Source organism: Xenia sp. Carnegie-2017, unplaced genomic scaffold, assembly GCF_021976095.1.
Source record: "Xenia sp. Carnegie-2017 unplaced genomic scaffold, XeniaSp_v1 HiC_scaffold_20, whole genome shotgun sequence".
NCBI classification, from domain to species: domain Eukaryota; kingdom Metazoa; phylum Cnidaria; class Anthozoa; order Malacalcyonacea; family Xeniidae; genus Xenia; species Xenia sp. Carnegie-2017.
In genome coordinates this window covers 693836-718195 of record NW_025813483.1, presented here as the reverse complement: position 1 = coordinate 718195, position 24360 = coordinate 693836, and the positions used below count along the sequence as shown (strand labels likewise).

The window sequence follows — 24360 nt, the reverse complement described above, 5'->3', positions numbered from 1 at the left end:
CCATGCTTAATGGAGCGTTCCTCCGGATATTCGACAAAAAATAAAATTGTAGGGAATGTATTAAATTCCGGAAATTTTTGAAAACACCACAACCACTTTCGTGTTATCAGTTACAACTGTGTTACCGACACGTGCCATTAAGTTTTGACGTTTATCTCATATATTTTTTATGAAATCAACCCCTTGCGGTGCAACGAAATGTTGCACTCGATGTTGTGCAAAATTATTTTCAGCTGTTGTTTTGATCAATTGTATATATTCATTTGAAGAGTTGCTTGGAGTTACGTTAAAAACACCACTAGTATTACTAACAGTAGATACTGGAATTTTTACATGATAAAAATAATTTTTAGTTAGATGCAGTTGCTCAGGGGTCGGTTCAGGAGTTAAAATTGATTCAAACGTATCTTTTGTTGCACCCGTACGTAATACGCCAGAAAAACTAAATGCCATTTTTAAGTTAAGTAATTCAAATTATGGGATCCGATGGCTTATAACAGATCAATAACGGCAGGCAGGCAACTCTTAAAATGTCTTCCTTTAATTAGGTTTTAATGCAAATTCATCATAAATAACAATAATTACAACACCACTTTTGAACACAGTACTGCCTTCGGCAGCTTCTATGGCGTTATCCATAGGAACACTTAATCGTTCGTAATTACCGCTAGCTACATTCTTTTTACGCCATGATTGTTTTGTTAAATTGTCATGTGTGTATTCTCGCACATTACTTTTCTTACCATCTACTAATCGGAACAAGGTGAGAGCTCCTTCCGCGTTCGTGTCCGAAGGTGGAATGAATAACATCGGACGCCAATACGATCCGTGACCTTTCGTTAAATTGAGTTGATTATTCGAATTGAGCGTGGGAGAGGTGATCAAATTATTTGAAAATTCTACACGGCGAAAAGTTCGAGGTAACATGTGTTTTCCGGATAATCAATGAAACGCGATGATAACATTAGTATCTTCCGATACAATTTCTTGTGCATATCTCAATACCAAGTTAGCTCTCTTATCGTACACTTGTTCCTTGAAATTAAATCCTTGTGTCGGTACAAACGTTGAAGTTGTACAAACGAAGGTGTCTGCGTCCGTTACTTTGGTTTCGCATACATCGTACATCAAAGGATCTTCTGTTGACATGCAGTTTTTGAAAAAGAATTGTAAGGAACGGCAGTTATCAAAAAATTTAAACTGGCAATAATATTGTCTACACATTGTTTGAATCTAAACTTCAAGCTTTTTAATAAAGACACCTGCTAAATAAACGGAGTTAAATACATGGACAACATAAATTTGAGAAAAAAATTTTTGCATTTTCAAAATGATCACACTTTGTCTGATATCAAATTTACAAATCAATGAAAACTTATTTGTGTTGCTGACGACTCAGTATACCCATAAATTAATTCTTATTCGAATTTGAAAATTAACTTTACTTTCACCGTTTTTCTTCAAAGACAATATTTATTATTCGTGTTTTTGTTACGTTGGAGGTAAACTTCTTGATCAGGAAAAATGTTTGCTCATTGTCATCTTACGCCAATATTTATGATGATTTGAGCTTTCGCTTTTAGAGAAAATATTCTGAAAAGATAAGCAGAATATGCAACATTCATCTATGTGACGAATTAAACTACATTTCAATAACATAATTTATTATTTTCCTTGAACTTTTTTTAGCTATGCTGGTTTCTAATGTAAATTATGCGCAACAGCGCAAGCATGATTTTCTTTGAAGTCTGAAGATTAAAGAAGTTGAAGACGAGATTGTTATTTAAATCAAAGACACACCTTATGATTTTTAGTGGTTTTGTTAGCAGTAGCTTTGACTTGTAGCTAATGTAAGTAAATTAATCATTCTCTGGGGAGAGAGAGAACAATGAAATGTTCGTCATATTGGATGACATTTGCATTGTAAATGTGAAAAATGCTTTATTAAAACCGTCTAACATGAGGGCCATGAAATTAAGGCCTATATTCAAACGTGGAACTTTATATGAACCGAACGCATTTAAAACAAAAGACAATGAGGAAGTTCATCTCATTTTCTTTTGTTTTTAATGCGTTCGGTGCATGTCAAGTTCGACGTTTGAAACAGGCCTAACTTGTACACAAAAAATTGAAATCAGATCTTTTCTTTGTAAACTAGCGTTTTTGAGTTAATGACATGGAATAAATAATGCTATCTACATGTGTAAAGATTTTGTATCTTGTACTCTAACGATGACTCATAAGATATGTCGCTTAACGCTGGCGAAACCTTTATTCATTTTGAAACGTATTCTTCCATGAAAACATTGTGGTTAAAAATGAATTTGAACACCGCCACCAGTTGAGCGTTAAAGAAATGATTGATGATGTTATACGAGCATTTTTGTTGTATTTTGTGCTAAACTAAACGGCGGTACGTGCAGAAAGTTCTGTGGCTGCTAATTTTAGTTTATATTTTATTCATTTGTTTGTATAACTTAAGACATTCCAGAATTCAGATAAACGACAATTGCTTCAATTTTAAATTTGTTTCAGCAAACTTATGCTGTCTTCAGTTCGACTGGGTTATTTCACAGGCCAGTACATAATGATTATTTGTCTAAAAATGATTAGCTCAACTATAAAACAATAGCGACGCAGAAAATACTTACATACTGAAGATATCGTGTTGAGATGGTAAGTATATTTGTTAAAGTATGGTAAAATTTTATCATTCGCCTGAATTGAACTTTGACTATCTGAAATTCATTTAAGACTTTGTAATTTCAACTCCAATCATAAACTTATTGAGAAAATTATGGATGTGGAAAGAAAAATATAAATTATAATGACAAAAATTGTGCAATAAATATGTGAATAATGAATACATGATATAGTGAAAATGAACATTTCACCAATGACACCAAAATGATGATAATAAGATGTTTCGTTCAATGATGACAAACTCCGTTATTCTTTTTGGAACGTGTTCTCCCATGGAAATATTGTGGTCAAAAATGAATTTGAACACCGCCACCAGTTGAGCGTTAAAGAAATGATTGATGATGTTATACGAGCATTTTTGTTGCATTCTGAGCTAAACTAAACGGCGGTACGTGCAGAAAGTCCTGGGGCTGTTGATTTTAGTTCATATTTTATTCATTTGTTAGTATAACTTAAGACATTCCGGAATTCAGACAAACGACAATAGTTTTTATTTTAAATTTGTTTCCGCAAACTTATGCTGTCTTCAGTTTGACTGGGTTTTTCTTATAGGCGAGTACATAATGATTATTTGTTTAAAAATGATTAGCTTAACTACAACAATAGCCATGCAGAAAATACTTACACATTGAAGATATAGTCTTGAGATGGTAAATATAGTTGTCAGAGTCTGGTAAAATTTTATCATTCACCTAAAATTGAACTTTGACTAACTGAAATTCATTTAAGATTTCGTAATTTCAACTCCAATCATAAATTTACAGAGAAATTATGGATTTAGGAAGAAAAATATAAATTATAACAACAAAAATTGTGCATTAAATATGTGAATAGTGAATACAAGTGACAGTGAAAATGAACATTTCACCAATGACACCAAAATGACGATAATAAGAAAACAAAGTGAAATAAGTAATTAATAAACACAATAAACCTAAATCAATGTATGTGAATACGAAAAAGTACTTTCGCAACTAATAAAAACATGAATATAAACTATTCTCAGTCCAAACTTCATTAAATAAGAGCAAGATCACTCTTTATGCCTCCTCCAAGTACCAACGACAGTTTTCTAAGTTTAGATTTTTCAATGCGACGTCCAATCTAAATGCTATATAGACAATTCTTCCATCATCTTTTTTATGTTCGCAGACTCCATAACCCAGAGGTATGTGTTCGTCTTTGTCCTCATTGTAGAAATCTATTAACACTCCAGAATCTCCATCTTTAAGAAAAGGACGGTCGCATTCAATGGTGATAACGTTGCTAAAGATATCACGTCTGCTTTTTCTGCATATGTGTGAATAGCTAATGTCTAAAATTTTTCCTACAGCACCTCCAACTCGTTTCCGAACATTAGCATTTCTTTTCTTTAGTTGATTTTTAACTGTTTTCCAATCAGTCTCCGTGATTTCGCGAAGGGTGCGAGTAATCTTTTTACAATCAAGCACTTCAATGGCCATGATGTCAGTGTTTTCATTAAATGATCGAAAACAAGGAGCTCCAAGTTTTATTTCTTTACCCATAAGAGGAACGTAATAATATCTATTTTCATCTGGAATTTCTCCTCTAGAAATTCTCTCGCATAATTGTCTTATATCTTCCCAGATGTGCGAAAAATTGAATTCGTTACCAGCTGCTTGTCGGTCAGTAATGCATGAATTGTGAAAACAAGTCAGAGCGTAGTGTTTCTTGTCTTTGTTACAAAACATTGTGACAGAACCTTTTGCCATTGCTTCAATAATCTTTTTTTTGTCCTTCTTTTTACTCATTGGATTTGGACCGTTTTCTCTTTTTACTACTTTAAGGTCTGACAACAATCGAAACTGCGATTTTTCTTTTGGTTCTGGTTCAAATTCAAAGTAAGGAGAAGCTTTCCATCCAAAAGTTTCATTAATTTCTTTTCTTAATGCATCTTCATCATTCTGTCTTTCAGCTGCCACAGTCACATACAAAGATAGAGGGGAATCCCATCGTACACCATATCCACCACAAATCCAAGGTAATCTACATAATATATAATGATATTCAATAAATTAGGTACAACAAAAACAACATGTATTAATCAGAATTATGTTTGACAATTTTCCTGTCATTCATAGAAAATGCTAAAATCAAATTAATGATACATTAAAAGAAAGTTGTTCAGAGGTGAAAGTAGCGCTAAATCATGTTGTTTTTAATGTTATTATCGACTGAAATTTGCAACCTGAGTTTTAGTACACGGGAAAAAGTCAAAATCAGTGAACACAGAAAGATTTAATTTACGCGTGAATTTACTTTGCATAGTTATTGAGCATCCTTTCAATGCGACCTGTTTTTTCTGCTAGAATGCTAAAAAGTGCAACTTTAACTATATAAAAGAGAAGAGAACTTTGTATGGCAAAATATATAAATATTGTATTGATGACAGTGTTCGCCATGATGAGTGGTTACTAAAAGTTTAGCGCAAGTAACTATTTCTCACAACTATTTGACACTGTTCAGTTTGTTCGCAAGGAATGTAACTATTGTGTCATGTATAAACTTTTTTACAACTTTTTTCATTGTTGAAATTACATAGGTTATAGTGGCGTTGACCGTTTTAAATATGCTCTTTAAGTCAACATTTATAAAGGAAGTTGGGTAAATTTCTTTGAGACAAACCTCTTTAATAATTTACGAACATCATCTCGAATACCGTAGTCTTCGTCAAGAAAATTCTTCTCAAAGAATTCGTCGTCATCGTCTACATCATCATCAAGAGATATATCAGGTTTCTTCATTTCGGTGGCAGGATCCATAGATGTGTCCACAGTAGGATCTAAATCTGCCACTGCTTTCATTGTACAGTCGATGTCCTTTTCTAAAATTAAAGCAATTACGTAGTAAATATTTTACGATGTTTATAGTCAATATTGGTAGATAAGTCATTAGTGGTGGATTTTGTAAGTATGCATAATTTCTTCACGAAAGCAAATTATAGCATAATAACCAATGGCATGAATAAAACCATGCAAAAGTACTTCTATAGATACTAAAAGCAAGAAATAAGGTTTATAAGTAAAAACATTACTCGTGAATAAATTAGCTACATATAAAAAGTGTGATGGTGCCAAAACGTGCCAAAATGTATCAATGCATGCCATGAACAAGATTAAAATATAACTACTTCCAGTTTCAAACCATTGCAGTCAATCGGAAGTACTTTGGCATTACTTAACTTAATATATTGAGGACTGTGCAGTAGTTTTACTTTTGATATTTAAAACACTAAGATTGCATAATGCAATCATAATGATCAAACTGTTTTTATGTTAATGCACGTTTATATTATTCAAAAGCTTAGCTAATTGATTTCTGAAAGCTGAAAAAAATTTCCACTAGACATTTTATATTCTTTTTAGTGTGTATTTTAGGTTCTTCCGTACGTAGCTACTGTATGACTTCTGTCTGAACCATTTTTGTAAAAAGATTTGATAAGATGTGAAATCTAAAGATACAAAAATGAATTGGAGTACGTAGTTTCCAGATTACAGCATTTAGAATTTTTTTTTCTCAGAAATACTCCAATCATTTTTTTGATGTTTGCATAAATGCCGGTGGTGGATCAAAATTAATCATTGTTATCCCTCTCTGACACTTGACTTTTCTGCAAAATGTGCACATTACTCATTCATATGACTCAGTAAATTGATTTAGATTCGAAACTCAAAACTCACTTCTATTGCATTTAGATGTGACAATGTTATTGGTACTATGTGTTTTCACCGATAAACATGCTCATGCTATTAAAATCTCAAAACAACAGGTGGTGTTTCAGATACTGTAGCCAGCTTATTATATGGAAGGCTATAGTGACATATTTTTCTTTGTTCATTTCTTTAGATATTGATTGTTATTAAGGTTTATATCTTAGATTTGTGATTAATGGCTCTCTCATTATTAGAGTTGCCGTAACATCCAGATTCGTCATCAACAAATGATCATTTTTATTTTTTCAACTTCAAATTGATATGATTGAACTAGAAACAAACTGATATGATTCAAACGTGACTTTGCAATCTTTCCTTACATGTGCATTAAATCTTGACAAAAGATAAATATTGCTTACATATAATCTACACAAGATTTTCTGCATACCTGGCAACAATTTCATGTTGTCAACTTCTTCAATAATTTCTTCAGTGGATGGACAAAATTTTCCAATTCCAAAATCTGATGAAGGCCAATGGTTGGAAATTAATTTATATCAGAGAGCTTATTTTAATATAATTTTAAATTCAGAATAAACAGTGGGTCAGGTAGAGACACTTTTCCGGTAATGTTTTCTGAAAAATATTTCATCAATCCCTATCTTAGAATTGTCGAAAAATTGTCATTTAATCTGTTGTGATCAATCGAAAACTGCCTACTTCTTAAATTAATGGTCCCAAATGTTTTAATGAGCAAGATGTGCAAAATGTCTAAGACGATAACCTATACATACTTAAATCTTTCCATAGAAATCTTTTAATTCATTAATAATAAAAACTGCATGTAAAATATGACTTAGTCAAATTTTTAATCTTTAACTTCAACAGTGTGATCGTTAAAAAACCATATAAATAGCTACCTTGTTTTCTGTTTTCTTCAGCATGGAAAATTGAACTTATAAAAAACTCATCTGTTGCCAAATCTAAACGATAATTCGTACAATATGACATTATTCCCAGCATGCGGTAATTTATAAAAAAGGAAATATATTTCTTGTACATAAAAATATATTCCACGAAAAAATATGATTTGATTATTGTAAATTCCCAAAATTACGGTAAATTGCTGTCTGCAACAATTTATTACGCTACATAAATTTTTGTTTAGAGATACTATCTTTTGTTTCAAGAAAAAAATGTTCCTCTTAAAGTTGGAAAATTTTTGACTGCAAATTTTTTTTAACAAAAAGTGCTATACAACAGTAGTTAAATAACGTAAATGGTTTGAACCCGGGAGTATCGTTACATGTTTGTGACTGACGTTTCGACAACCTTAAAGGTAGTCATTTGACTCTGAAGATTACTACCGCTAAGATTGTTGAAATGTCAGTCATTAACAACAAAAACAGTCCTTCTCAAGACTATACCAACCTGGACGATCTACATTTACAAACATGTTATTGTTAAATACTGCATTTAAAATTGTCTTCATACCTGGCAACAATATGACACTGTCGATTAATTTGTAAGAATTTACTTCTTTGGTAATTTCTTCAGGAGACAAAAAATATTGACCAATTCCATATTTTAAAGCTCGCCTGAACAAATCTTCTGCTCTGTCGTTTTCTCTAACTGCATAGCAAACTAAAATCAAATTTTGGAAGACTGCAGCGTTGTTGAACTGCTCTGGAGGAAATGCTTTTGATTTGGTTCCTAAAACTTTTTCAAAGTTAACTTTTGCCTTCACATATTCTTTCAATTTACTGTAAGCACAACCCAAGTTGTTGAACGTTGCAGCTGTATCAATAACTTCAGCTTTAGCACCAATATCTAAAGCTTTTTTGTACAAATCTTTAGCTTCATCGTACTTTCCCAAATTCATGTAAACCAAACCCAAGTTGTTGCACATTGCAGCAACATATACGTGGTCAGAACCAAAAGCTTTAGTTTGAATTTCTATGCCCTGCTCGTACGATTCTTTTGCTTTGGCATATTCTCTCATGGTGAGATGAACTGAACCTAAGTTGTTGTACGTTGTAGCTATGTTACCATGGTTATAACCAAAAACTTTTGTCTGAATATCTAAAGCTCGTTCGTAAAAGCGTTGAGCTTCTTTATAAAGTTTTTTAGAAAAATAAAACCAACCTAGGTTGCTGCACGTTGTTGCAATATCGACATAATCATGACCAAATACTTTAGTCTGAATTTGTAAAGCTCGTTTGTACAAATCTTTTGCTTCTTCATGCTCTCCCATTTTAAGATGGACCCTACCTAGATTGTTGTAAGTTGTTGCAATAGCAACATGATCAGAACCAAATACTTTAGTTTGAATTTCTAAAGCTCGTTTGTACAAATCTTTTGCTTTATCATGCTCTCCTATTCCAGCATAAATCCTACCTAGATTGACTTGTGTTGTTGCAATATCGACATGATCAGAACCAAATACTTTAGTTTGAATTTCTAAAGCTTGTTTGTAAAAATTTTTTGCTTTTTGATGCTCTCCAATTTTAGCATAAACCCTACCTAGGTTGTTGTATGTTCTTGCAATACCAACATGACCGGATCCAAGTATTTTAGTTTGAATTTTCAAAGCTTTTTCGTTCAAATCTTTTGCTTTCTCGTTATTTCCCATGTCACAGTAAACCAAACCCAAGCATTTGTATGTTGACGCCATGTTAATATGTTCAGAACCAAACACTTTAGTTTGAATTTCTAAGGCTTGCTCGTGGAAATCTTTTGCTTTGTCGTACTTTCCCATTTCATGATAAATCCTTCCCAGGTTGTTGTATGTTGCTGCAGTCTTAATATGATCAGGACCAAATGCTTTAGTATCAATTTTCAGAGCTCTCTCGTACAAATTGTTTGCTTTGTCGTACTGTCCCATGTCTTGATAAATAGTTCCCAGTCTGTTGTATGTTGCTGCACTTTCAATATGATCAGGACCAAATGCTTTATTTTCAATATCTAAAGTTTTTTCGTACAAATCTTTTGCTTTGTCGTACTCTCCCATGTCTTGATAAATAGCTCCCAGAGCGTGGTATGTTGCTGCACTTGTAAGATGATCAGGACCAAATGCTTTAGTTTCAATATCTAAAGCTTGTTCATACAAATCTTTTGCTTTGTCGTACTCTCCCATGTCATGATAAATGCTTCCCAGGGAGTGGTATGTTGCTGCACTCTTAATATGATCAGGACCAAATGCTTTAGTATAAATTTTCAGAGCTCGTTCATACAAATCTTTTGCTTTGTCGTACTCTCCCATGTCATGATAAATCTTTCCCATGGCGTGGTATGTTGCTGCACTCTTAATATGATCAGGACCAAATGCTTTAATTTTAATTTCCAGAGCTCGTCCATACAAATCTTTTGCTTTGTCGTACTCTCCCATGTTATGATAATTGCTTCCCAGGGCGTGGTATGTTGCTGCACTCTCAATATGATCAGGACCAAATGCTTTAGTTTCAATATCTAAAGTTTGTTCGTACAAATCTTTTGCTTTTTCGTACTCTCCCATGTCATAATAATTGCTTCCCAGGGAGTGGTATGTTGCTGCACTCTTAATATGACCCGGACCAAATGCTTTAGTTTGAATTTCTAGAGCTTGTTCATACAAATCTTTTGCTTTGTCGTACTCTCCCATGTCATTATAAATCCTTCCCAGTTCGTGGTATGTTGCTGCACTCTTAATATGATCAGGACCAAATGCTTTAGTTTTAATTTCCAGAGCTCGTTCATACAAATCTTTTGCTTTGTCGTACTCTCCCATGTCATGATAAATGCTTCCCATGGCGTGGTATGTTGCTGCACTCTTAATATGATCGGGACCAAATGCTTTAATTTTAATTTCCAGAGCTCGTTCATACAAATCTTTTGCTTTGTCGTACTCTCCCATGTCATGATAATTGCTTCCCAGGGTGGTATGTTGCTGCACTCTTAATATGATTAGGACCAAAGGCTTTAGTATAAATTTTCAGAGCTCGTTCATACAAATCTTTTGCTTTGTCGTACTCTCCCATGTCATGATAATTGCTTCCCAGGGCGTGGTATGTTGATGCACTCTTAATATGATCAGGACCAAATGCTTTAATTTTAATTTCCAGAGCTCGTTCATACAAATCTTTTGCTTTGTCGTACTCTCCCATGTCATGATAATTGCTTCCCAGGGCGTGGTATGTTGCTGCACTCTTAATATGATCAGGACCAAATGCTTTAGTTTTAATTTCCAGAGCTCGTTCATACAAATCTTTTGCTTTGTCGTACTCTCCCATGTCATGATAAATCCTTCCCATGGCATTGTATGTTGCTGCACTCTTAATATGATTAGGACCAAATGCTTTAGTATAAATTTTCTGAGCTCGTTTATACAAATCTTTTGCTTTGTCGTACTCTCCCATGTCATGATAATTGCTTCCCAGTTCGTGGTATGTTGCTGCACTCTTAATATGATCAGGACCAAATGCTTTAGTATAAATTTCCAGAGCTTGTTCATACAAATCTTTTGCTTTGTCGTACTCTCCCATGTCATGATAAATCCTTCCCATGGCGTGGTATGTTGCTGCACACTTAATATGATCAGGACGAAATGCTTTAATTTTAATTTCCATAGCTCGTTCATACAAATCTTTTGCTTTGTTGTACTCTCCCATGTCATGATAATTGCTTCCCAGGGCGTGGTATGTTGCTGCACTCTTAATATGATTAGGATCAAATGCTTTAGTATAAATTTTCAGAGCTCGTTCATACAATTCTTTTGCTTTGTCGTACTGTCCCATGTCTTGATAAATAGTTCCCAGGTTGTGGTATGTTGCTGCACTCGTAATATGATCAGGACCAAATGCTTCAGTATAAATTTCCAGAGCTCGTTCATACAAATCTTTTGCTTTGTCATACTCTCCCATGTCTTGATAAATAGTTCCCAGGTTGTGGTATGTTGCTGCACTCTTAATATGATCAGGACCTAGTGCTTTAGTTTCAATTTCCAGAGCTCGTTCGTATAAATCTTTTGCTTTGTCGTACTCTCCCATGTCATGATAAATCCTTCCCAGGTTGTTGTATGTTGCTGCACAATCAATATAATCAGGACCAAATGCTTTAGTTTCTATATCTAAAGTTTTTTCGTACAAATCTTTTGCTTTGTCGTACTCTCCCATAGCATGATAAACCAAGCTCAAGTTGTTTAACGTAGTTGCAATGACAATATGGTCATGACCAACTACTTTAATTTCGATTTCTAAAGCTTGTTGGTACATTTTTTTTGCTTTGTCGTATTCTCCCTTGTCATGATGAATCCTTCCAAGGCTGTGGTATGTTGCTGCACTGTCAAAATTATTAGGACCAAATGCTTTTGTTTCAATTTCCGAAGTTCGTTCATACGAGTCTTTTGCTTTCTCATACTCTCCCATCTCGTAATAAACTGCATCCACGATGTGGTATGTTTGTGCAACATCAACATGATTTGGATCAAGTACTTTTGTTTGAATTTCTAAATGTCGTTTGTGCAAATCTTTTACTTTCCCACGCGTCTCATTTATATTTATACTAGGAGCCATACTCAAGTTTTAGCTTGACGCAAGTTCAAAGAAGTGTTTAAGACCAAATGCTCCTGCTGGAATGTTTTGAAGCTTGATGATAAGTTTTTCTTTATGGTACTTTTGTTGGAAAATAACAACCTTTATAAACTAGATGGAAAACAAGCAAATATTTCACATTTTATTTATTACGTGAAGCGCAAGGAAAAAGTATCATTGTTTCGGGGATAAGTATTATGTTGAACAGTTTTTCTATTATTTGAACAACTTTTTAAACTCTGCCAAGCAAACGAAGCTGTAAAGTTTAGCAAAAAACGAAGTCAAAAATACATCTGTAGGTAAGGGCAGCGAAAGATGGATAATTGAGGGAGGTAGCTAAATATTCGTATATGCATGTTTTACTTTATCAGTTTATATTGAAATCAGTTGTGATTACGGTGCAACATGAGTGTATAAAATGTAATGGCTTTCTCACGCATACAAATGCTAGTAAAAAGCGTATCTTGTCGATTTTTACTCGTGTTATCCAGTAAAACAAATTATAAAAAATAAAAAACCAAAGATTTTACATTTTACATTTTTAACAATTAAACAATCAGAACTCGCAAAATGCAAAAATGTAGCAGCCTTGCTGGAGGTTTACACGACACATTTCCGAGAAGAAAAAGATGACAGGTGTTAAATAATAATTTTTTGAGCTCATTAAGATAATCCATTTTACATTGTGTAAAAATTTGGTAAATTTCGCTGGTAAAATAGGTAATTCCTGTACACCAAGCAAGTGATAGAATTTTAACAACTTATCAATTCGCTACTAGATTATAATTCAAAAATTAACACGAGTAACTTGAAGAAAAAGTGTTGCTTTACATGAATCTTTGGTTTTTATACTTACTCAAAAACGTAGCTCCCCAAAAGACTCAAAACAAAAAGCAACTTTCTTACTCCTTTTGTTCTGAATGGCTAATGTTTGAAAACATAAACAAATCTTAGTTGCTGGTCGCACTATGGAAGAGCACGATGGAAAGTTAAAGAAAGTTCTTGATGCTGTCAATCAAACTGGTTTGAGGCTCAACCTGGAAAAGTGTGTGGGGACAAACTGAAGTTAATTTCCTAGGACACAGATTTGGAAAAAACGGTGTGCCTCCAGACCCAGCAAAGGTGAAAGCTATCGTTGACATGTATGCACCTAAAAGTATTAAAGAGCTCCAGCAATTGGCATCTAGAAATCACAGATTTGTCGACGTTTACGGCAACTTTCGTGATAGCCAAGCTAAAATGCATCTTTGCATGATGGGGAGTTCCAACAAAAGTTATACGTGATAATGAACCATAGCTCTCGTCTATAGAGTTTCGTAATTTCTTAAAGAATTATAGATTGAAACACATTAGGTCAAGTCCATAATTCTCAATCTAACGGGCTGGCTGAGAGTGCAGTAAAGATTTCAAAGAATATCCTACGGCCGGAAGATCCTTGTTTAGCTTTAATGATACATTGATCCACAACCATGAGATGCACCATTTACAGTACATCCGAGGTTATACTGAATCGTAAGATTAGGACGACTCTTCCGATAACACCTCAAAAGAACGAGCCTCGTCTATATAACAAATAGATAGTAAAGGAAAACCATGGAATAAGCCAGAACAGAAGTAAGTTTTACTACGACAGGAGATACTCTACTCAATCTTTGCCTGTTTTAAAGAAAAAAATCATGTTCGTATAAAAACAGAAAATGATGACCAATGGAGTGAGCCTGCTTTTGTTGTTGGTGCAGCTAACACTCCTAGATCATACAATATGCAAACTATATTAATCCTAACACGGTTTTTAATATGCACATGAAAACATGTGACTTGGACGAGATTTGAACTCGCACCTTCGGGATACTAGTCCGCCGCTCTACCTGTTGAGCTACCAAGCCCACAGGGATTGGAGACGAGTCAAATCTCTTTTAAACTCCGTATGGACGAGAGATTCTCGCCACTATAGCAGTTTACTGGATGGCACTGTGTTTCGACTTTATTCCAAAGCCATCATCAGAGTATTCATATGCAAACTAAGATTGGCGTTTTTAAAAGAAATAGAAGACACTTACTCCACGTTCCGGAAATCGAGAGAGAGAGAGTAATAACGAAGAAAATCGAAAAATAAACCAGAAATTAAGTCACTCTGCTAGCGACGCACAACTAACAGAGAGCTATAGTGAAACGCAATTTCGAGAAGAAGTGACGACTTTTGCAGCAAGTTCAAACAGCTCAGAACCAATCAGAACAAGATCTGGAACGATAAGTAAATCCCCAGATCGTTTAAACTTTTGAAGTTAAAGAAAACATTCAAGTAGATTTAAGTTGTATATTTTTTTGAACAGTCAAATATTTTAAATAGTTAAAGAAATGTTATCATATTAAGGATATGGCTATAATAATTTAGTTGAACTTCATAAAAAAAAATTCTCCCGGGAAAGAAAGATGTAATAGTCGAATAATAGTCACCTGTATATAATTAGCATATGCTATTGACAATAAATAGACTGGAGGCTCCGAGCTCTCCGGTTATTGTGTATATATTTCGTTACGACCCTAGCTGGTTGTTGATGTTGACTATTGTTGTGATGAAGCAAAAACCTCTTTTAAACACTTTCGACAACACATTTTTTGTGAAAAAAATGTTATGGTATATAAACAGTAAAATATGTTGAATATTTCCAGCAAGAAAACTGCAAGGCCAAAATTATATTTACATTTGATATTGCTAAGAGTTTCATACGATTCTTAATTAAAAGCTAGTTACTTATATGGTCTCGTCATTCAAATAATTTTCATTCAGTCAAAAGCCACGAATTTGACATTCATTGTCATGACAAGAGCATTGAGTAAAAGTTACTAATCAAATAATTAGATTTTTTGAATTTTCATATGCCATGTTGAATAGTACTATATCTCATGAATTAAAGTTTTTAAAGGTAAAAATATTCACGTGATTATACAGACAGGACTGGAGACAACAACATACATAATTTTTGCACTGTGGATACGGTTTTCTCTTCTGAAACTGTTATATTTTATAGCATGTTATATATATATAGACATAACATTTGTAACAAACTTTAAAGAGGTTGTTTTTTTCTCTCCGCAAGCAAACTGTGTTGGTTACAGCCTTTCAGATTTCTTTTAAAGATCATCAATATTGTAGTTTTTTTACAAAGAATCAATATTTTAGGAATATTATGGTCACCACAAAAATATTTAAAAACATTTAAAGACAAAAAACTGGCCAAAAATAAATTCATAAGTGTCAAACGATTATAATATAGCAATATAGGTTAGAATCTTCATATGAAACCATTTTATTTTAAAATGAATAATCCTTTTCTTTTGTAAATGTCCAATTGTCGTGAACGAAGATTGATGCATAGCACTTATATAGGCTATATAAAAATAGTACAGTCTTGGAAATCGTGATTTAAAACGAGTGCAGACAGAGCAACAAATTTTAGTTATTCAAAGTACTTCTCTGGTACAGCTGGCAATGGAATTTTAAAAATGCATGATTTTTTTTACAGTGAAGTATCCGCTGTTGAAAGTTCTTCAAAACAAGCCTTGCACAGAAAAAATAATCATTGGACAAATAACTTAACCAACCTGAGTTTAGGTATGGACTGTGCTGTACATGCTATCAAAATTTCAAGCAATTTAGGGCAAGTGATGGCCAACGCTAGATCTTTATTGTCGTCGGAGTTTTGTGCTCAAACATGGTTTTTTAAAAAATCAATTTTTTTCGATAAAAAAATATAAGTAATCAGAACAATCACAGACTTCAAAAAATGCTTTACATTCAAAATATTATAACGCTTGCATTCTCAAATGTTTTTGCGCCGTTTCAAGGCATCAATAACATATATGTTAATTAAAATCTATTCGTACGTTAAACCCAGTATGCATCCCAGCATTTGATTTCAATACAAACGCAACATCAATAACTCACCCTTAATGTCGACAAAGATTTATACTGCCATACTTTGTGATCAAGTTTAATGCTTGTTTGTCGTTTATCTTTCACTCTTTCTAATGATGACGAATTAAACTTTCCATTTCCCAGACAAACTGTAAAAGAAAAATACTTTATAAGTATCTTTCACTTTTCTCTAGGATTTATCAAACTGCGCAATGGAATTTAAATCCTCCTAAGAATACATTCTTATGTAAATCAAAGATACACCTTATGATTTTAATTGTTTTTGTTCGTGACAGTTTTAAAAACTTCATTTTCCTAATGCATTGTTACAAAATGCATGGTTTGCTTTCTATGAAGCGGATTCTATAAAGCGTTTTTCTATGTCTTCAGTATTTTTATATTCTAGTGTTTTAATTATATTAACCCAATTGCACAACACAGGAATATTGAACGCAATAGAATGACAGCAATTAAACAATGATCATAGTGAAAATATTCCAACCTATCAATGTAAAGCTCAATTCAGGTTGCACTAAGCTTCACATGTTTTCAAAATCATAAAAATTCGAGTGATTGTTGCCCACATTCACAAAGATTTAATTTTGTTAGAAATTGGTTTCATTATTTAATATTTTTTATCACAATGTTAAAGTCATAAATGACATTACAGAGAAAAATGATGATGATAATTTACTTTAGTGTAGTTAATTAATACGATGATGTTTTCTTTTTTAAAAGATTTCTATTTTCAAACCATACTTTTTATGAAAAAAGACATTTTTCACATTTTCTTTCTATATGTTCATTTTTGGTCTCAGAAGGCAGATTATACTTCTTTGTCATTTAAACTTCTTTCAAAGATTATCAAATCAGTTGAACACATTCATTATAAAAAAAAACGGCCAAAAATATATTCAAAGCGCTAAAAGTTTCATATGCTTTTTAGAATACCAATAATTCAAGGTATGTTTGGTGTCGTCATAGTTCGTCAGCAAATATGACTTAAAATATTTTCGTTCATTTTATATAGTTCGTACTTTTGATGATGATTTAAATCACCGGGAATCGACTCAGCATCATTTTTTTTCTTAAGATGAAGTATTCCCATAGTCTTATAAAAAACAAAGCCATTGACATAGACTGTTTGAGCGAAGGTTTCTTTAACGTTTTGCTATGGCAACAAACGTGTGGTTGCCGGCTTAGAATTGCGCCAACGTATCCTCTGCGTGTCTAAAAGACGACTAAAAGGGGTTGGTGTAAGGAAGGGCATCCTACCGTAAAACTTTTGCTCCAACAAAAATCATGAACTTTGGAAAAGAAGATATGGCCCCCAGTCCCGGCAGCCCTTCAGTGGGCAGGGGGTGCGAAGAATCTCCGGATCGAATGTTGGTGGAAGTGTCACCCTTCGGGTAGGCACAGTGAACGTTGGGACAATGAAGGGAAGGAGTGCAGAAGTGGCGGACATGTTGAAGAGAAGGAAAGTTGATGTGTGTGGGTTTCAGGAGGTAAAGTTTAAAGATGAAGGTACGAGAGTCATAAAGGGTGAAGATAATGGATCGAGATTTAAGTGGTTTTGGAAGGGAAACGGAAGTGGCACGAATAGTGTTGGCTTTGCGATAAGAGAGGATTGGGCGAAGTCGGTTGTAGCAGTGAAGAGAGTTTCGGACAGAGTCCTGAGAGTTGATGTAGTTATTGAGGCCGAAGTTATGAGTTTCGTTGTGGTTTATGCTCCGCAGGTTGGACGAAGTGCGGAGGAGAAGGAAAAGTTCTACGACAGCGTGTATGCAGTGAGAGCAGACATTAGAGGCCGATGTGTGATGCTTGGTGATTGGAACGGTCATGTGGGAAGCGTAAGAAAAGGATACTGTGCGCATGGAGGTTTTGGAGTTGGTGATATGAATGCTGAAGGCGAGGCGATATTGGAGTTAGCAGCGAGTTGTGGGATGGTGGTAGTGAATACGTGGTTTATAAAGGAAGAAAGCAAGCTTGTGACGTATGAATCTGGTGACAGTAGGACGGTGGGGATTATATACTGGTGAATGAAGAAGAGAAAATGAAGGATGCAAAGTGATTGCAGGAGAAGAATGTGTGACCAGCACAAGCTGCTGGTCATGGACTGGAGAATCAGGAAGGTGAAGAAGGTTGAGGGTAAAGGCAGGCTAAGCCATGTTACGATCGAATGAAGGAAGCAGTGTTTCCGTGACGAAATTACAACATTGAATGTTGAGGTGAGACGGTGGAGAGCGATGGACGTGCTTGAGAAGGGTGTTTAAAGGCGGAGAAGGTAGTTGTAAAGTAAAAGCGGTGTAATAGAAGAACAGGCATGGTGGTGGGATCAGCAAAGTCAGCGAAGTGATTGGCGCGAAGAAGTTGGCTTAAAAGGTGGAGAAAGTGGCGGACTGAAGCAGAGATAGGATCGATTATCCGGTTCAGAAAAAGGCGCGAAAGGAGGTGGTTAAAGCGAAGAAAGGCATCAGAAAGAGCTCGTAAAATGCAGGAGAATGGACGAAACGCGTTGTTTAGAACTGGAAGAAGAGAAGAGGAGATATTTTGCGTCTCCGGCGCAGAACCACGATGGGGAGTTGAAGGTGTTGTGGAAGACAGGTTAGAAGTGTGGAGGGCGTACTGTGACCGTTTGATGAATGTAGAGAATGAGTGGAATGGGAAGTTGGAAGCGGATGAAGTTTGGGGCCGTGGGAAATAGTGACTGTTGATGAGGTGGCGGCGGCTCTGTGCAAGATGAAGAAAGGAAAGGCGACGGGACCGAGTGAAGTGGTAAGAAATGTTGGACAATGAACTATGCGTGAGAGTTGTGTAATGGAACGAGGTTTTGAGGGCTCAAAGATGCCGAGTACATGGAGAAAGAGTCTAGTGGTCCCGCTGTACAAAGGAAAGGAGCAGCGACGGTATGTGGGAACAGGACTATTAAGCTGATGGAGCATGCGTTGAAGATAGTAGAGAGAAAATGGAAAGAAGGAGGGAAGAAATGGATGGGGAGAGGTATTCATAATGGGAGGCAGATGAGGAGATGTGGAGAAGGGAGGAAGGAATTGGAAGGTGTGAGTTCCGAGAAGCAGGATCGAGTACGCGCTGCGTAAGAAAGTGTGACAGAGAATATGGTTCGGGCAGTTATGGAGACTTATGAAGGTGTAGAGGCGGTGGTTACGGAGGAAGGTGTTAGATCTGGTGTTTTTGAGGTAAAAGTTGGTGTTCATCAAGGTTCAGTCTTGTCGCCGTTACTGTTTGCTTGTGTGATGGATGTACTGACAGAGGAAGTGAGAAGAAAAGAAGGATGTTTGTTGTATGCAGATGACATTGTCTTGGTGGCGGAGTCGAAGCAGAAAGTCATGGAATGGTACCGAGAATGGAAAACGGCAATAGAAGTCAAGGGACTGAAAGTGAATGAGGCAAAGACGAAGGGCATGAGATGCTCGAGGCAGGTGGAGGCGAAGGACAGTGATAAATGGCCATGTGGTGTGTGTGGGAAAAGAGTTGGAGTGAATTCGATAATGTGTGGGAAATGCAGTAAGTGGGTTCATGGAAGATGTTCAGGTGTCCGTGGTGCATTGACAAGAGTAACTGATTTTGAGTGCGGGACGTGTCGAAGTGGTGGGCGAGTCACGATTGAACGGTTTGAACTGGATGACGTGAGTTTGGAAGGTGTATCGGAGTTTAAATATCTAGGCGATGTGTTAAATGATGGTGGAGGGTGCGAGCAAGCAGTGAGGAACAGAGTTCAAGCAGCGTGGTATAGTTTTAGAGAGTTGTCGGGAATGTTGTGCGGAAAGTCCATTTCGTTGAAGCAGAAAGGAGAATTGTATAAGGCATGTGTTAAAAGTGTTTTGGGATATGGAGCAGAGTGTTGGGCGCCAAAAGCAGAGGACCTGAGAAGATTGGCGTCGACGGAAAGGAGAATGCTTAGGATGATGTGTGGTGTAACGTTGATGGATAGGATTCGAAGTGAAGAGATTAGAGAAAGAGTTGGTGTTGAGTGTATCGAGAATTGGGTAAAGCGCCAGCGTTTGAGGTGGTTGGGCATGTGGAAAGGAGGGAAGAAAGTGCTGAAATTCGTAGAACGTTGTATATGAATGTTGATGGAGTCCGCAAACGAGGTAGACCGAGAAAGAGATGGATGGATGCTGTGAACAGTGATATGAAGGCGATGGGAATAACGAGAGATATGGCGAGAGATAGAGACGTTTGGCGTGGAAAAATTCATGGATCGGTCAACCCCCCTGGCGGGGATTAATACTGGCCGGTATACAAATGTTGTTTGTTTGTTTGTTTGCATGGCAACAAACGCTGCGATTGAAAAAACATTCTGTAAAAATTATTACTCAATTCCCAAAACCGCACTAATTTTCGTTGTGAAAAGCTGCAATTTCATCTACCTACAGAAAATTGAGTGAATTTTCTCATGGCTTACTCTGTTTTGCCATATCTACAACATAAAGCTTTAAAATTCCGACTAACTTCGGGTAAGGGTTTCATTCAGGCGCGGATCCAGCTCCTTAGCTGACCGATGCATTGCGAGTGCCGAAGGCGCGAGCCACCGCTAGGGGGGTCTGGGGGCATGCTCCCCCAGAAAATTTTTGAATTTTCACTATCCGAGAAGCATTTTCCAGCGATTTGGGAAAGGTGACAGAAAAATCTTAAGCGTAAATTTTATCGAAAAAATAACATGAGCCGTCTTTTGTAAGATAACAGCATTGATAAAAGCAATGTTCAAAGGTGGTCTTCTTCCAACGGTAAAAGAGATGAAAAGTTTAATAAAAGCAATGTTCTAAGATGGTCTTCTTCTAACGGCAGCAAAGATGACAACAATTATAAAAGCAATGTTGAAAGATCGTCTTCTTCCAACCACAGCAAAGATGGAATGTTTAAGAAAATCAATGTTTAAACGTGGTCTTCGTCTTCTCAATAACGGCTGAAAACAAGATAACTCTCAAAGAAAATGTATGTTGTTTATCAGCATTAAGAATTTCTCATGGAGCTCATCGTCAAGCATCTGTTTCTTTATCCTCCAGGATATCAAGAAATTGCATCCTCGTTGGGTTTTGTCTAGCAAAGGTATTAATCACTTCTTCGACATCACACTTAATATCATCATTAATATGCACTTGGGCTAATCATTTAACCTTTCGTTGATCATTGTGCTACGTAACCAAGTTTTCATTCGACGAAGGGCAGAAACGGATCTTTCACACTCACATGTAGTGACTGGCACAACAGCGAGTATCTTAAGCGCTGTAAATATATTTGGAAACGCAAGTTTGTTACAAGTTCGAAGCGTGTCGGCAATTGAATCGTACTTAACTTTCTCAAAGCCCCTTTCCAATTTGTTTCCACAATCCTAATTCAGCATGTATTTTCCGAAAGTGTGGCATATCCTCTTTATATGCAACAGCAAACTTCATAAACTCTTCCCTTCCAATTAACGTCCTTGCAATTGAGAAAATACTAGGTATAATATAGAATCCACGATAAATATTGCACACCTCTGAAGGAAACCGAAATTCCATCTGTTCAATCAAGTGATCAAGAAGAGGGATAGTTTCATGCGGTAGTATTCACGTGCTGTATGTGCAGGATAGTTTTCACGAGTTGTCTGAACATTGCAAAGTCGAGGAATTTTTTCATCAACGTTTACTCTGTTTGCTAAATCCACTGCTTCTTCGTAGTATTGGTCATGAATTGTATCAGCTGAGCTGCGTACGATGCTTCGTAGTATCGGTCATGAATTGTATCAAGAAGAGGGATGGTTAGTTTCATGCGGTAGTATTCACGTGCTGAAGTCATAAGTATATTGGAAGAAGGAATACAGTCATTACATTTTTAATGTAATCCATACAATACATAAACTAAAATGCAACTAAAATCGCACCTACCCCTGCATATTACAGTTTGTATTATATTACATATGAATACAAGTATAAGTGCTGCATAAGTAATATGACATCGTGTATATTTTATGATGATTGTTCGTCGTTATCTACACGACTACACTCAGAGTCTGAAATGAGTACACTATTTACATTTAAAACATGCAAGCATAAAGGTAAATTTACTTACTTTAAAGCTCTTAGTTCTCCACTTGGCCAATCAACTGTCAAGTGCTTAGGTATTAACATTTCACTTGACATATCTCTCCCATTTTTACCCTTTGAAAAGGGATTCCAAGGAGAGGATTTTGAAATAAAAGTAGCAGCTCTCGTTTCATAGGTTCGACGCACTCATTAATATCAAATGACTTCTCTTCTCGAAGCAGAGTACACAGATCGTGTTTGATATTCTCGACAGCCATGACTTCGATCAATGATTGCGAGTTATATCAAGTGATCAAATAACAATGCATTCAACTTGAAGTTCAAAGTTGAATGCATCGCCTATGTGCCCACAATCACAAAATTATGGAAAATGCATCGCTCAGCGGCAAATCTACCGTGACGTGAGGCCCCAAACAATGGTTTTGCTGATGTCACAGAATGAAAAGGACTCGGGACCGATGCATCGACCGATGCATCGCAACTGTGACGTAGCGATGCCTCTTCCATCTACCGTGACGTGCTGGCAGAATACTATTAAATTACTTACTAATTATGTATTCACGACAAAATTTCAAATTTTATCGACTTTTCTTCGCTATTTGTGTCATGGAATACGACAAAATTATCGGAGAAAACAAATGTTATTTCTAGAACAAATTTTAGCTTAAAACTGCTAAATCTATAAACTAAACAATATATCACTGTCAAATGTGCAAAAATAATTGAAAATAATATTTGCTATTTATTTCATTAAAATGCAAACTCGCAGATTTTAATATCTAAATATTTTGACCGATGCATTCGCATCGGTTGCATCGGTCTAGATCCGCCCCTGGTTTCATTGCGTTATAATTATGCATGGTGTTGAAGGCAGAGAAACAACGATTTTAATGATTATAAAACATTTCCAAGTACTAAAACTTCTATCCCCAGAAAACACTTTTTACAGGCTATCTAATGGTGTAATTTTTTTTACAAAAGCTTTAGTATTTAATGAAATATATTTGTAATAAAACAATCACTTCCGGAAATATATAAGTTATTAAGAAATGTTGCATAAATTTTTGCCGTCGCCAAAGAGTTAAAGTAATGTTCGACTGATAAATTATGTCATGCAGTAACATGCAAATTTAATTTTACCATGAAAGAATGTATTTTTATGTAGAGTATAAAAAACAGTTAATCATTTTTCATAATAAAATAAATAATAATGTTGATTTATATGTCGAATTGTCGTGAAAGAAATGTAGTAAACAACAGTTGTTATAGTAATAAAGATAAACTAATATTGTCGCAGAAATTTTCTGCTTAAAGGGAGTATATATAACATATAAAACAACTGTCAAGTAAACATCCAAGAAAAGCGAGAACGATGTCGTTTTCACAAAAACATTGTTAATCTTAAAGGACATTGGCAACGAAAATTTTTTTTTCATACGTTTATGATAGATAGCTATGGAATACTTAATTTCATGTTTTCGTGTCTCTTTTGAATTTTGCTGTTGAGAAAATTTGACATAAAGTTGAATCCTTATCCGCCATTTTGAAAAAGCCTTATGCTAAATTATGCCGAATACATTACTAACGTCATTGGCTGGTATCCACTGAATGACACAATATAAAATACTAGTATTATAATAATATAAAGCACATTTGTTCACTGGAATTTTATACCAAAACAACAGTCGGCGGTTGTTGTTAACAAAAAGTTGTGTAGTTTATCACGCTTATATATACTTTCCAATATTTAGTTTGTTATAAGACGTAGAAACGTTTATTTTAGCAGATCTTACAACTAGGTTTTGCCGACATACCAAGTGTAAGCCCAGACAACAATAAGCGCGTTTTATACACTGAACATTCGTGCAATAGAAATATTTCATTTTCCTTATTACAAACCTGTGACCAACAACAAATGATATATGTAATAATTTTTTATTTATATACATAAGAGTCTTTGAAAGATTATGTAGTTTTATATAGGTGATAAGCTCTAAGCCGCTATGTTTTGTTCTTGACTGTAGAGTTTCGTTTATCCGTAATGTTTTACGTGCGTGTTTGCGTGCACAATGTACACAAGTAATACTTTTCGATTAACTTTATGTTCTATGAATGAATACAAGTTTTGGGTGGAAGACTCATGCATTTTGCTTTTGCGCAGTTCGTGACAATCCTGACAATGATATGGCATCGCAATTGCAGATCATAACAAAGAACATCAAAGAGCGTCTGTCTAAGACTAATTACACGGTCTTTCGTGATAACAAGCGTATTTAAAATGTGTATAAAGTCCGTCTGGTGACGCGAAGTACTTAACACAAACAGGGAAATGGTCTTCGATGTTTCTTCCCAAAATTTGAAAATCCACCTAGAACATCTTTGATAGCAACTAATCGATACAGCTTGTATTCTCTCTAGATCCTCATCAGACAGGCCAGTTTTCTTCAAGA

General features: G+C 35.3%; 3 protein-coding genes, 1 non-coding gene and 1 pseudogene across 5 annotated transcripts; 2 read left to right on the top strand and 3 right to left on the bottom strand.

Moving 5' to 3' along the window:
* Positions 1–3243: 3243 nt before the first annotated feature.
* Positions 3244–10284, bottom strand: LOC124441948 (tetratricopeptide repeat protein 28-like). Of its 2 annotated transcripts, XM_046992422.1 has the most exons (5): positions 7872–10284; positions 7298–7360; positions 6826–6900; positions 5350–5548; positions 3244–4710 (listed from the first exon to the last, which is right to left on the bottom strand). In XM_046992422.1, the coding sequence occupies exons 1-5, from the start codon at positions 10267–10269 to the stop codon at positions 3744–3746; spliced, it is 3702 nt and encodes a 1233-aa protein (XP_046848378.1). In that variant the 5' UTR covers positions 10270–10284; the 3' UTR covers positions 3244–3743. The 2 variants fall into 2 exon arrangements, with proteins under 2 accessions (XP_046848378.1, XP_046848379.1); XM_046992423.1 differs by lacking the exon at positions 6826–6900.
* On the bottom strand, positions 10271–16971 carry LOC124443326 (annotated as a pseudogene).
* Positions 13759–13830, bottom strand: Trnat-agu. Its single transcript has one exon. It is a non-coding gene; the product is annotated as a tRNA-Thr (tRNA).
* A 325-nt stretch (positions 16972–17296) lies between the features above and the next one.
* LOC124443325 lies at positions 17297–17902 on the top strand. The gene has a single exon (XM_046993829.1). It carries the CDS (start codon positions 17297–17299, stop codon positions 17900–17902), a length of 606 nt encoding a protein of 201 aa, XP_046849785.1.
* A 1077-nt stretch (positions 17903–18979) lies between these two features.
* Positions 18980–20928, top strand: LOC124443324. The gene is made up of 2 exons (XM_046993828.1): positions 18980–19796; positions 20891–20928. Exons 1-2 carry the CDS (start codon positions 18980–18982, stop codon positions 20926–20928), a joined length of 855 nt encoding a protein of 284 aa, XP_046849784.1.
* The last annotated feature ends 3432 nt before the right edge of the window (positions 20929–24360 follow it).

Bases quoted from the DNA above. Each gene is read 5' to 3' on its own strand.
- LOC124441948 (XM_046992422.1), bottom strand. From the start codon at position 10,269: ATGGGAGAGTACGACAAAGCAAAAGATTTGTATGAACGAGCTCTGGAA. The intron at 7,361-7,871 runs GTATGAAGACAA...ATTATCGTTTAG, and splicing joins CAGTGTCATATTGTTGCCAG to ATTTGGCAACAGATGAGTTT. The intron at 4,711-5,349 runs GTTTGTCTCAAA...TATATTATGTAG, and splicing joins GTTCGTAAATTATTAAAGAG to ATTACCTTGGATTTGTGGTG.
- LOC124443325 (XM_046993829.1), top strand. From the start codon at position 17,297: ATGAAGGGAAGGAGTGCAGAAGTGGCGGACATGTTGAAGAGAAGGAAA.
- LOC124443324 (XM_046993828.1), top strand. From the start codon at position 18,980: ATGGTTCGGGCAGTTATGGAGACTTATGAAGGTGTAGAGGCGGTGGTT. The intron at 19,797-20,890 runs GTGTAACGTTGA...TTTATCCTCCAG, and splicing joins AATGCTTAGGATGATGTGTG to GATATCAAGAAATTGCATCC.